This window comes from Neofelis nebulosa, chromosome X (assembly GCF_028018385.1).
Source record: "Neofelis nebulosa isolate mNeoNeb1 chromosome X, mNeoNeb1.pri, whole genome shotgun sequence".
Taxonomy (NCBI): domain Eukaryota; kingdom Metazoa; phylum Chordata; class Mammalia; order Carnivora; family Felidae; genus Neofelis; species Neofelis nebulosa.
The window spans coordinates 42,911,459-42,924,769 of NC_080800.1; the positions used below are offsets into that span (position 1 = coordinate 42,911,459).

General features: G+C 52.2%; 1 protein-coding gene and 1 long non-coding RNA gene across 3 annotated transcripts; one reads left to right on the plus strand and one right to left on the minus strand.

The window, feature by feature from the left end:
• The first annotated feature begins 475 nt into the window (after nucleotides 1–475).
• GATA1 (GATA binding protein 1) lies at nucleotides 476–7,289 on the plus strand. 2 transcript variants are annotated; one of them, XM_058712244.1, is made up of 6 exons: nucleotides 476–613; nucleotides 4,244–4,480; nucleotides 4,988–5,365; nucleotides 5,468–5,613; nucleotides 6,182–6,307; nucleotides 6,774–7,289. In XM_058712244.1, the coding sequence occupies exons 2-6, from the start codon at nucleotides 4,261–4,263 to the stop codon at nucleotides 7,143–7,145; spliced, it is 1,242 nt and encodes a 413-aa protein (XP_058568227.1). In that variant the 5' UTR covers nucleotides 476–613; nucleotides 4,244–4,260; the 3' UTR covers nucleotides 7,146–7,289. The 2 variants fall into 2 exon arrangements, with proteins under 2 accessions (XP_058568227.1, XP_058568228.1); XM_058712245.1 differs by lacking the exon at nucleotides 476–613 and adding an exon at nucleotides 2,576–2,683.
• Nucleotides 7,290–7,357: 68 nt separating this feature from the next.
• On the minus strand, nucleotides 7,358–13,293 carry LOC131501840 (uncharacterized). Its single transcript, XR_009256903.1, has 3 exons — nucleotides 9,827–13,293; nucleotides 8,508–9,584; nucleotides 7,358–8,377 (listed from the first exon to the last, which is right to left on the minus strand). It is a non-coding gene; the product is annotated as an uncharacterized LOC131501840 (long non-coding RNA).
• Between the last annotated feature and the right edge of the window lie 18 nt (nucleotides 13,294–13,311).

Below are 13,311 nucleotides of genomic sequence, written 5' to 3' on the forward strand. Positions count from 1 at the left end.
AGTCCTGGCCTGGGCTGGCCCCCAGGCTGAGCCTGGGTTGTCAAGATGTCCCATGGCCTCTGGTTCAAACCCCGCCAAACCTCTCTGAGCCTCATTCTTCTTGCCTGCAAAATGGGTACAATCACATCCCTCCTCTCCCTGTGGCCAGGAAGATTCACATACATAAGGGCCAAGCCTGAACCTGACCTAGCGCACAGTAGGAACTTTGTACAGTCATAAAACTGTACAGTCATAGGCTTAGTACAGTAATAAAACTGTATCTGCTATTGTCACTTTATCTTGGCTTCAGCCCGCTTTGTTTGGCTGGACACTGTAGTCCATGGGAGCCCAAGTTGAACAGGGTCCAAGAATCCACAGGGTGGGCAGATGGGGCACAAGAAGGCCCCACTGCCCAAGAGGTGCCCCACCAGCAAGGAACCCGCCCCCTCCCCTGTCTGCTCCACCCACTGGGGCACCAGCCACTCCCTGGGGAGGAGGGAGGAGGGAGAGGGGAGGGAGGGAGGGAAGGAGGAAGGGAGCGTCAAAGGCCAAGGCTAGCCAGGACACCCCCCGGGATCACACTGAACTCGCCACATCCCCAAAGCAGCTGAACCCTCCGCACCAACCAGCCCAGGTCAGTCTCAGCGCCCCCCCGAGAGCCCCCAGCAAGGCAAACCCCAGGCCTGCTATCCCTCACCTCAAGGCTATTCCTCCAGCCTACTCTAGGCTCCCCAATCTACCGCTGGTCCCCAAAGTGTCTACCACCCCTGAAACCCTTCACAGCTCCTTAAAACCACCTCTATCTTTCCAACCCCCGATCTCTACCCTGAACCCACTCCCCAAAACCCACCTCCTTCTGCCCTGACTCCCATCCTCTCCTTCCAAGATATCTGTTCCCCTGATGCCTTAATTCTGCTCCCCATACCCCATCTCTTATCCCCCAAATCCTATCTCTGCCCTGAATCTGCTTTTCACTCATCTGGAGTTGTTTCTATCTCTGAGTTCTCACCCAAAGCTCACTTGTGCTCCCCCATGTCTGTCTCTGCTCCCCATGCCCTTGTCCGCTCCCCATCCTGTTTTCTGCTCCAAATTCTCCAGTCCCCTGAACCCTAACTCCATCCTCTTATCCCCATCTGTGCCTCTCAAACCCCGTATTTGTTCTGTGTGACTTCTCTGATTCCCCCAAACCACTACTCTCCGCCAACCCCTGGCCTGCACACCAAAATGTCTGTCACTCCAAACACCAAGTCTACTCCCCTAAGTCTTTTCTGCCAAATGAATCCTCATGCCTACCTTCCCTAAACCCCAATCCCAACCCCAAAATATGTCTCTGGCCCTCCCAGATCTCCTCTGGCCCCAAATGTTTCTCCACTACAATTCCATCCTGGTTCTTAAACTCCTCCTCTGCTTCCATAACCCATCTCTATCAGACATATTCTGCCTGTCCAAGCCCATCTCTGACCACTAAACTCCATCTCTGCTCCAGCGAAACCCACGGAATTCCCAAACTTGTCCACGACCCTCAGAATCCATCTTTGACCCCCAAACCACATCCTAACTTCTCAACTTTATCTGACTCTCAAGCTTCACCTCAGATTCCCAATCTTGTCTCTGCTTTCCTAACCAATTTCTGATCCCACAATGTGACCTTTCCAATTTGTCTCTCCTCCTCAAACCCCATATCTGCTTTCCCCAAACTCTATAGCTATACCCCCAACCTCTCCCTGACTCAACCCCCTATCTGGCCCTCAAATTCTACTGCAAAGCCTCCCAAGACTCATCTGCCCCCAGACCCCATCTCTGTTCCCTTCAGTCCCAAGAGACCCTCCTTTGAGGGCTCGGATAGGGATGTTACCTGGGGTGAGGGGCTGGGCCAAGGGAGAGGTGAGGGTGCCAGCCTGCTGCCTGCTGCCCGTTGGGGCAGCACTTACTCTAGTGGGGCAGCTGATAAGGAGCTTTCATATCCCCCAGCCTCGAGATAAACTTTATCTCTGTCCGGAGAGTGATAACTGGGGGGGGGGGGAGGGCGGGCTGGGCCCCTGCCACAGGAGGGGTGGGCAGCCCTGGACCCGCCAAGGTGCTAGGTGCAGTGATGTGGCACAGTGGGGCTGGGGGGAGGTCATAGGGCTGGGGGGTGAGGTGAGGATGAGGGGGGATAAAGGAACAGTGGTGACAGAGATGAAAAGAGCAAGAGACAGGTAGACAGAGAAGGAAGGGAGAAAGAGAGAGACATGGGGAGAAAAAGAGACAAAGAAAAAAAGCAAGAGACAGACATGAAGAAAAAGAAAGGAGAAACAGAGAAAGAGATACTCAAAGGAAGAGACAGAGATGGAAGGAAAACAAAGGAGACCCAGGGGAAGAAAAAGAGCAAGACAGGAACGGAGAAGGAAAGATACTCACAGACAGAAAGAACCATAGAGAGTCAGAGAGGAAAGAGATGGCAACTGAGAAGAAGAGGCAAGATACCTTCTTCAGGCACAGTCAGCGGGGATCCTGGCGCCTAGAAGTTAGTGGTAGACAGAACTACAGGCTAATCTATTTGCCAGCACAACCCCTAATGCTGAGCCCAACCTTTAGCATGTTCACACAGCAGGTCACATAGGCTGGGTGTCTGAAGATGGCCTTCTACTCTATCTCCATCATTCCACCCCAAGGACAGGGAAATTGAGGCTTTCAGAACCATGGGGGCAAGTCAGGGGCAGGGGTAGGTTTTCTGGCTCCTCACCTGGGCTGTGTGGAGTGGGGTATGGGCAAAGATGTGGGACTAGTAAGACAGACGTGGAAATAAGGCCAGAGGGCTGAGAGAGTGAAAGCAAGTGTGAGATCAAGACAGGGAAAGAGGAAGGAGACAAGCAGAAAGAGACAGAATGGGAGAGAAGCAGAGACATTCAGAGACTGACTAGAGAGGGAAGGAAAAGAGAAACAGAAGAAGATAAAAGACACAGAGATAAAGATGGAGAGAGACAACCAGGAACAGAGACATGGAAATAGAGAGAGAGGGAAGGAAAACATCATATGTTTACAAAAGCACAGAAAGAGAGAGGGCAAGATACATCATGGTAGCATAGAAAGATGGGAGAGAAATCTAGAGGGCCAGGCTGGACAAGAGAGAGTGTCACCAGGAAAGAGACACAGGGACATAGATATGCACACAGGGAAGGACAGAGACCAAGCCGCCATCTCACAGGTCTTAGCTGGGCCCCTGTCACCACCTCCTATCTGGCAGATGGGGAAACTGAGCGCTGGGGCTGGTGGGGACTGAAAGAACCCGAAAGCAGAACTATGGCAGACCTCCCCAGGGCAGAGGGTACGAGTAGGGGGAACACCTCCCACCTGTCCCCCTCCTCAGAGGAAGCCAGTGGCCTTGGGGTGATTTCAAAAGTTGGGCGGGGATGGCAGAGATAAGCAGTGGGGGGTACTGACCCCCCCATGGCAGGGAGGAACTGAGGGGGCCCTTTGTCTGCAGACCCAACGGAGGTTAGGGAGGGAGGAGTCAAGCCGGAAACCATGGGTTTCTGAGAAAGTCAGAAGATGCAACAGATAGGGATGAAGTTGGGGAGCACAGAAGGGTGAACCCCAAGGTCCTAGGGGTGACAAGCTGTTCAAGGGACTCTGGTTCTGCACCCCAGTACACCCCACCCAGACTCTTCTAGAGGGGAAGGAGACAGAGAGGATGGCGGCAGGGGGGAAAGAGGAGTAGGAGGGGAGAAAATGAGGCAAGGAGAAAGAGAGGAACAGAGAGGAAGAGAAGAAGGATGAAGGAAAAGGAGGAAAAGAGAGAGGAGGAAGGAGAGAGGCAGGAGGGAAAGAAAATGAGGAGAGGCGGAGAGGTAGAAAGGGGAAGAGGAGGAGGTGGGGGCTGAGGAAGGAGGAAGGAGAGGAGGAGGGGGAAGAGACAGAAGTAGAGAAGAGAAGCGGGACCAGGGAGAGGGGGTGAGGGGAAGGGAGAGGAGGGGGAGGCAGGAGTGGGAAAAGAAGGAAGAGGGGGAAGAGGAGAGGACAAAGAAGGGAAATTGTGGGAAAAGGGAAAAGAAGAGATGGGACGAAGGAGAGAGAAGAAAGGGAAGAGGAAGGAGGAAAGACAGAGGGGAAGAAGGAAGGAGGAGATGATGGAGGGAAGGACGCAGACAGATGTGGGCCAGGGAGGAAGACAGGAGGGCTATGAAGATTGAGGGAATGGAACAGGAAGGGGAGAAAGGAGGTAAGGAGGAGTGGGAAGGGAGGGAGAATTTCACAGTCTGAAGAGCCCCTCCTGTTCTCACAGGACAAACCCGAGGCCCCATGGAGTTCCCTGGCCTAGGGGCCCTGGGGACCTCCGAGTCCCTGCCGCAATTTGTGGACCCTGCCTTGGTATCCTCGCCACCAGAGTCGGGGGTCTTCTTTCCCTCTGTGCCTGAGGGCTTGGATGCAGCGGCCTCCTCCACTGCCCCCAGCACCGCCACCCCCGCAGCTGCAGCACTGGCCTACTACAGGGATGCTGAGGCCTACCGGCACTCCCCAGGTAACTCCTTTGGGTGGCTGTCTTAGCACTGGCTCCATGCTGTCTGGGCTGCCATGGTGACCCTTAGCTGGGGCAGAATCCCACTAGGAGGTCATCTTGAAAATAGCTGGAAACCTTCACATGGATGAGCTAACCACTTCCCCCAGCTAGGTCCAGGCCTGGGAATGCCAATGCTCCCCACCTCCTGTCTTGGGGTAGCCATGTTGGAAAGCAATGCTAGAAGCAGGCGGCGGTAGCCCTAGTTGTCAAGTGATCCCCGGGGCTCCAAATCCCAACAGTCACCCTCAAAGCCCATTTGGAAATAGGTGGAGGCTACTGCAGCTGTCAAAATGACCAGGGGGGCTCAGGACCCAGGAGTTACCCAATGGCCAGCAGCTGTTCTGGTTGCCTGTGGGAAGATTGGAAACTTGGCCACTTTGTTGGGGTTCTTGGGCACCACTGCATCCTGACAGCAGGATGGCTTCAGACTGATCCCTCCTTCTTTCCCATACCCACCCTCCACGACAGTCTTTCAGGTGTACCCACTGCTCAACTGTATGGAGGGGATCTCAGGTGGCTCACCATATGCTGGCTGGACCTATGGCAAGACTGGGCTCTACCCTGCCTCGACTGTGTGCCCCACCCGCGAGGACTCCCCTCCCCAGACCACAGAAGACCCAGAAGGCAAAGGTGGCAGCAGCTTCCTGGAGACCTTAAAGACAGAGCGGCTAAGTCCAGACCTCTTGACGCTGGGGCCTGCACTGCCTTCATCAATCCCTGTCCCCAGCAGTGCCTATGGGGGTCCTGACTTTTCCAGTGCCTTCTTCTCTCCCACCGGGAGCCCCCTCAATCCAGCGGCCTATTCCTCTCCCAAGCTTCGCGGAACGCTGCCCTTGCCCCCCTGTGGTGAGATCTCCAAAAAGGGAGAGGGAGGATGAGGTAGGGCGGCATGCAAAGCAAAGTTGGGCTGAGCCTGGGATCCCCCATCCCCTTTGTCCACCCCATCAGAGGCCAGGGAGTGTGTGAACTGCGGAGCAACAGCCACTCCACTGTGGCGGCGGGACAGGACAGGCCACTACCTATGCAATGCCTGTGGCCTCTATCACAAGATGAATGGACAGAACAGGCCCCTCATCCGGCCCAAGAAGCGCCTGGTAAGACCCCAAGCCTGTCTGCCTCCACCTAGGAACTGTTGTTCTCATCCTGTGCAGGGATCCCTGTCCTCATGCTCTATGAGAATCCATAGCCCCCATCCCTTCCCCATCCATACAGGAACCCAGCTTTGCATAGGAATGCCTATCCTCAACCTACCATCATAGGCTACATGCAGGAACCCTATCCTCTCCCTGCACAGCAGTGTTTTCGTCCTTGGCTTCACACTGGAATCACCTTAGGATGCTCTGAACCACAGGGGCCTGGGCACTCCCCTAGACATATCTATTTCATTGGTCAGGGGTGCTGCCTGGGCATCAGGTTTTCAACTCCCTGAGTGATTCCAATGTATGGCCAAAGTTGGCCATCACTGATGGGAGTCTCACCCCCAATACCAAAATCCCCTATTCTGGTCGGGAGGCCCCGCTCTTGCCCCATTCAGAACCCACAGTCATCACCCTGCAAGTACATCTGTTCTCGCCCTGCACAGGAAGCCTGGCCTTCAACCTGACCCTTACCTCTTAGGTCCTCCACCCCGCAGTGGGTTGATCCTCATATTCTCTCCCCCAGATTGTCAGCAAACGGGCAGGTACCCAGTGCACCAACTGCCAGACAACCACCACGACACTGTGGCGAAGAAATGCCAGTGGGGACCCTGTGTGCAATGCTTGCGGCCTCTACTACAAGCTACACCAGGTTCGCCCTGCCCTGTCCTGCCCCTCAGAGCCTCCCTCCTCCCTGCTCCTGTTCCGCCCCCACCTTTGCTTCCCCTCATAACCTTCTCTCTCTTCTTTTCTCCCCCCTCCTTCCTTCTCTATTCCCCTCCTCCTTGGTCCTCATCCCTCCCTGCTCCATTTCTTCACCTTCTCACTCCCTTCCACTCCCTCCTGTCCCTCCTCTATCTCCCTCTTCCTCCTCCCCAGCCATCAGCTGCCACTCCCCTGCCTTGTAGCTCCATCAACCCCAGAGGCTTTCCCAAGCCCAGGGCTTCACAACCTTGGGGTTTCTTAGGACAATACCTGTGCCACACCAGGGTCATGCTTCCCTAGTCCTTGAACCAATTCTCTATCCTTAAAGAAGTGTGGTAGCGATGGCCTCCCTTGTCAAGACACAGAAGCAAAGATGTGGAGTTGGGAAACATCCATGGCCTCCCTTTTGGCAGGTGAACCGACCACTGACCATGCGGAAGGATGGTATTCAGACTCGAAACCGCAAGGCATCTGGAAAAGGGAAAAAAAAACGAGGGTCAAGTCTGGGAGGTACTGGAGCAGCTGAAGGACCAGCTGGTGGCTTCATGGTGGTGGCTGGGGGCAGCGGTAGTGGGAATTGTGGGGAGGTGGCCTCAGGCTTGACACTGGGCCCACCCAGTACTGCCCATCTCTACCAGGGCCTGGGCCCTGTGGTGCTGTCAGGGCCTGTCAGCCACCTCATGCCTTTCTCGGGACCACTGCTGGGTTCGCCCACAGGCTCCTTCCCCACAGGCCCTGTCCCTCCTACCACCACCACCACTGTGGTGGCCCCACTCAGCTCATGAGGACACAGATCATGGGCTTGGGGCAGAGGTGGTGTCCCTCTCCTATGTAGCCAGCAGTCTGTACAACCCAACCCTCTGGGCCCCAAGACATCCCCCAGCCTGGACCTTCAAAGCTTTTGTAAAATAAAACTACTGGAGTCCTAACACTGGAGATGTGAGTCTGTGTGGGACTGAATAAAGGGCAATGGTAGATAGGGTGCATGGCACTGTCTGGGAGTCTTTGATGACAGTGTAGGGCTACAATGTATGGCCATGTGAGGCTGAGGCAACATATGTGACACTTCACGACGGTACGTTATGATGTGCAGTTGTAAATAGTGTATAGGAAACTTTGTGTGACAGCTTCTGGGTTGTGAGATGGTCACACACCACGGCATGAGATGCAGTGTGTGACCAAGGGGGTGAGGCTTTGCAATATGGTGTGCATGACACCAGGTGACAGAGAGAGGCAGGGCACAGGTGACTGCATGAGAGGATGTGGAAGTGCATGTGTGACGGCAAATGCAGAAGAAACATGTGGTGTTGTGTTGGTGTGGCTGTGCACTGCTGTGATCTTTGAGACAGTGTGATGGCACACGTAGGGGGCATAGAACGTGATCGAGAGGCGCCTGGGTGGCTCAGTCAGTTAAGTGTCTGACTCCTGATTTTGGCTCGGGTCATGATCTCACAGTTCATGAGTTCCAGCAGAATCGGGCTCTGCGCTGACAGTGAGGGATTCTCTTTCTCCTTCTCTCTCTGCCCCTCCAAAGCTTGTTCTCTCTCTCTCTCTCAAAAATAAATAAACTTAAAAAAAGAGAACTTGATTGATAAACACTTTTGGAATGTTGAACAAAGACTGTGTGGTGGGGTGTGGTGGCATAACAATGTGATGATGAAGGTCCACAGGGCAGGGTATCTCCGTGGGGCTGGTAAGTATTCCTACGCAAGTCTCTGTGTGTGTGAGCATATATCATGTGGTATGTGCCATGTCACAGTGTCTCCGAGTGCCTGACGATGTAAGCAGCTCTGTGTATACTTGTTCATGGAAGTATCGACATGTATGGTTTCAGTTGGTCTAAATGATGGACCCCCTTCCAGAGAACAAAAGGCATGTGCAGGACAGTAAAGGGGGAGGGCTGGGGCTGGAATGGTAGCTGGCAAGGTCAGATGGCTAGTGCAGGACCATGGGGTTGTCCATGGGCCTTCCCTGTCATTCATCTCTTATCTCTCTCGGCCCAGCTCGGCCTGCAGCTCTGTGGGAAATGGAAGAGAAGGAGAAGGGAAGATTAGGAGAACAAAATAGCATCTGGGGGTGAATATTTAGACCCCATATGTGGGGGAGCTCCCCGTAGTGCCAACTCCCTCTCTAACACACCTACTCACCTGGGTGAATGGCTCTGCCCAGAGTGGGATCTGTTCTTCCAAAAAGGAAAACCCTTACATAGGAACATGCACTGAGTTGGGTGGCATCCTAAGCCAGAGAGGTTAAGTGGCTCGTTTGAGGCCACACAACTGGTGACACGGGGCCAAAGCCAGGCTCTGAGGCTTAGTGTCCATACTCCCCAACAGCTCCTGACAGCAAGCAGCACCATTTGCTGAGTGTTTGTGTGGGTCGGGCAATGGCTGGGAGGCTTCAGTTGCTTTAGTTCATGAACGCCTGCAAAAAAATGCTCCAAAGAAAGGATACTTATTTTACATTTTCATTTTACTAATGAAAAAGTAAGGCTCAGAACTGGAGTAACTCCCCCTGACCACTGCTTAAGGAGTGGATTTTGGATGGGGCCGCTTCCCCTGATGTGAGTCTTGCTCACACTTAACTGGCCTCTCTCTCCCTCTCATCACTCACTCCTCAATCCACTCAGCTGAATTTGCTTTTGGGCTGCTTCTCTTTATGGCTTTCTCCTAGAACCCCAGAGAAAAGGGCTGCAAGGAGCGGGGGCGGGGGGGGGGGGCACATGTCCTAAACACAGTAGGGGGTAAGCAGTTGTCCTTAGAACAGCACTTATGAAGCTAGTCGCCATGCCAGCCCACTGCGGAATCACAGCAGGCTATGCTCATTACAGGGGCTGTCCAGAACTGCCCTGGCCTTATAAAAGCCTCCTGCCTGCCTGGTCACCCCATAGAACCTCAGCCCTGTCACCTTGTAGGAGCCCCTGTCCTTGTCTTGAATGGAAACCCCTTTCAGAACCTGTGCTGGAAATGTGCCTGCTCCCACCTTGTTCAGGAGCCCCAGTCCTCACCTCCTAGAAGAATGGCTGCCCTAGTCTGATACTCTAAGGGAATTCTTTCTCTATTTAGCAACGGGAAACCCATCCTGACCCTGGATAGGAATATCAGCCCTCACCTTGAATAGGAGGAAACCCCGTCCTCCCATGGCACAGGAACCTCTGACTTAACCCTAGTTAGGAATCTGTGAACTCATACTGTAAGGAAGCCCTTTTACCATCTCTTTAGAAACACCTGTCCTGGGGCGCCTGGGTGGCGCAGTTGGTTAAGCGTCTGACTTCAGCCAGGTCACGATCTCACGGTCCGCGAGTTCGAGCCCCGCGTCAGGCTCTGGGCTGATGGCTCGGAGCCTGGAGCCTGTTTCCGATTCTGTGTCTCCCTCTCTCTCTGCCCCTCCCCCGTTCATGCTCTGTCTCTCTCTGTCCCAAAAATAAATTAAAAACGTTGAAAAAAAAAAACCAAAAAAACAAAAACACCTGTCCTGACCCTCTTCACTAGCCTCGACCTCTCTATAGGAATCCTGCCTTGACCTTGCACAGGACACCTCTGTCTTCACACTGTATTGGAGCCTAGCCCTCCAGATAACATTTTAGAAACACTTCAATCGCAATAAAATCTAGTTCTGAACAGGTTTTTTTTTTTTTAATTTTTATTCTTGAGAGAGAAAGAGGATGAGTAGGAAAGGGGAACAGAGAGAGGGGGACAGAGGCTCCAAAGCAGGCTCTGTACTGACAGGAGAGAGCCCGATGCCGGGCTCAAACTCACAAACCATGAGATCATGACCCGAGCCAAAGTTGGACACTTCACCGACTAAGCCACCTAGGCTTAGTAATAAAAGGCGCCCCAATGAAATCTGGTTCTGAACCCCTACCTGGCTCTCTTTGCAGAAATTCCATCTTCAACCTCTCCAGGAACTGACTGAATATACGATCTCTTGCCTCCATTGTTGACAATGAGCGCCCCCACCCCCATGTCACTCTACACAATTCCTGATCTCACAAGAACCCATGTCCCCACTCTTAACATGAACTTTAGTCTTGAACTTACATAGAAATCCCCTTCCTTAAAAAAAAAAAAATCCTTTCCTGACCCTCTACTTCAAGCCCAGACCTCATCTTCTACAGGTTCCTATAGCCTCACCTGGCACAGGAGCCCCCCCCCCCCCAACACACACACACACACCGTACAGGGCTTCCTATCCTTACCATGTGTTAGCTCCACAGCCCTGACCCTCTACAGGAAGCCTTGCCTACAACTATACCGGAACCCTCTGACTGGACTCTATAGAAAACCTTTTCCTATCAATAGAAACCCATAACTCGACTGACAGGAATCTCTGACCTGATCCTTTATAGGAACCTCTAGCCTTGCTTTCTGGAAATACTCTCTTGACCCCAAACAGGAAGCCCTGATGTGACTCTGACAGCCCTGGCCTTTCCCTGGAAGTCCCACCCTCACTCAGTACAGGAACCACTATTCTGACTGTGGCTACTACATTGGACATTGCAGCTCTTTGGGGTTTATAGAATCCTGTAGCAGGCACTGCTATTAGCTCATCAAACCTGTCTTCCTAACCTCATTCACTTTTCTGACCTCCTTTATGGTTAGATGTGGACATGTGACAGAGTTCTGATCAATGGCCTATGGGCAATGATATACACCTCTTCCAGGCCTGGCCCATAACAACCTCTCATGGAATCCCCCACTCTCTCTCCTTCCCCATATACCAGTTGAATAGTGAGAACCCCAAGGATTCAGAGGAGAGCAGAGCCACAAAATGGAAGCTACCTGAGTCCCTGAATGACCAGTAATAAATATTCACATTGGACTTTGTATGAGCAAGAAATAAACATTTATTTGTTAATCCTCTAAAATTCTGGGTTACAGGAGCTAGCATAATTTAGCCCTATTGATAACAATTTCTTGATTGAATCTAGACACGAACACCTGTTCCTATGGTCTACATTAACACAGCTCTGAACCTGTACAGAAACACCTGTGCTGACCCTGATCTGGACCACCTGGTCTCTTTGTAGGACACTGTCATAATGCAGTTTATGGAGTACCATCCTGAACTTGTACGGGATCCTCCAGTCTGGAGCTCTCCAGAAACAACTGTCTTGTCCTGTAGAAACCCCTGCTTGGGGGCGCCTGGGTGACTCAGTTAAGCATCCAACTTCGGCTCAGTCATGATCTCACAGTTCGTAGGTTCAAGCCTCACATCAGGCTCTGTGCTGACAGCCCAGAGCCTGCAGCCTGCTTGATTCTGTGTCTCCCTGTCTACCACTCCCCTGATTGCGCGCTCTCTCTCTCTCTCTCTCTCTCTCAAAAATAAACGTAAAAAAATGAAAAAGAGAAACCCCTGCTTGGTTCAGTAGAGGAACAAAACTATAGAAACTACAGGAATCCCTGTCTTCACTATGTCCAGGAACACAGGTTGACCCAGTAGAACACCAGAAGTGACCTGATCCTGTCCATGAATCCCAGTCCTCACACAAAAGGAGTACCTCTCCTCAGGATGCATGGAAACTCTGCACTCCTCCTGTAAAAGAATCCCAGCCAGATAAAGGAAATCAAAGACTGACACTCTACAGTAGGACCAGAAAACTATAGCCTTCAGGCCAAAGCCAGACTTCAGCCAATCCCTACATTTTTAAATGGAAAGAAAGAATATGCCAAAGAGGCCATTATAAGGCCTGCAAAGCCTAGAATATTTACTATCTATCTGGCCCTTTACAGAGAAAGTTTACTGACCTCTGCTCTTCAGGAACCGTCTTCTGACTATACAGAAAAATGGGCCATGGGTCTTACAGGGTTCCCTACTCTATTAGTCTGCAGGCGTCAAAACCCCAGAATGTTCCCAGTGTATCAAATGTTTTCTTTGGTGTATGTAGGGGTTTAAAGGTCTTAGGACTTGATCCTCTTCCACTGGGACAAAAAAAACCCATGTTCTGGTAGGAAAAGAGTGGAAGGAAAGAGAAGGGTGGAACTGGGGTTTTCAAAATGGTCATAGGGCCAGGCTACTGGGTGATGGGGCTGTCAATCTGTTTGTTAGTCAGCGATGCTGAACCCCAGACGGCTTATCTCTTCAGCCCCAGCCTACAGCCCGGTAGGAAATGGTGAAGAATGAGAGAGGGAGATTAGGAGGGCAAACCGGCCTCCTGCGGGACTGATATTTACACATCTAGACAAGGCATGTGAGGGAGCTGGAGGGGCACACGGGTGAACTCCTCCTACTTCCCAGGCACACGCTTTCTATTAGAATTTGGGGGCAGAGGTTGCCCAGTGGAGGGAGCTGGAGAAAGAACTGCTGTGCAAGAACAACTCCCCTCCTTGAGTCCATTCCAGCCCCCGGCACTATTATCATAATTTGCCAGATGAGGAAACTGAAGCACAGAGATGTTCAGCAACTTGCTCAAGGTCACATGGCTAAGTCGTGTAACCTCAGTTTCCTTATCTGCGAAGCAACATTAATAATAGGAACTACCTCGGGGCGCCTGGGTGGCTCAGTGAAGCGTCCGACTTCAGCTCAGGCCATGATCTCACAGTCCGTGAGTTCGAGCTCCGCGTTGGGCTCTGTGCTGGCAGCTCAGAGCCTGGAGCCTGCTTCGGATTCTGTGTCTCCCTCTCTCTCTGCCCCTCCCCTGCTCATGCTCTGTCTCTGTCTCAAAAAAATAAAATTTAAAAATAATAGGAACTACTTCACAAAATTGTGACTTACGATAATGCCTGTCACATATTACATGCTATTATCACAATTATTTGCCCCCCACTAAGAATCCTTCCATCCTACCCCCCCCATTTTCGTGGCAGAGTATCCATAACTAACATTTATTGAGTGTTTCCTGTGGACCGCCTTAGTTAATATTAACTCAGAAAACCCTCACAATATTTAACATCATCACCACACCCATTTTGGCCGCCACCAGCCCTCGTCCAGTTTCAACCGCGCTGCGGGACC

What these genes read in the sequence shown, in the direction of transcription:
- GATA1 (XM_058712244.1), top strand. Translation starts at nt 4,261, where the DNA reads ATGGAGTTCCCTGGCCTAGGGGCCCTGGGGACCTCCGAGTCCCTGCCG. An exon ending in GGCCTACCGGCACTCCCCAG is followed by an intron (nt 4,481 to 4,987) that starts GTAACTCCTTTG and finishes CCTCCACGACAG; the next exon opens with TCTTTCAGGTGTACCCACTG. An exon ending in TCTACTACAAGCTACACCAG is followed by an intron (nt 6,308 to 6,773) that starts GTTCGCCCTGCC and finishes CCCTTTTGGCAG; the next exon opens with GTGAACCGACCACTGACCAT.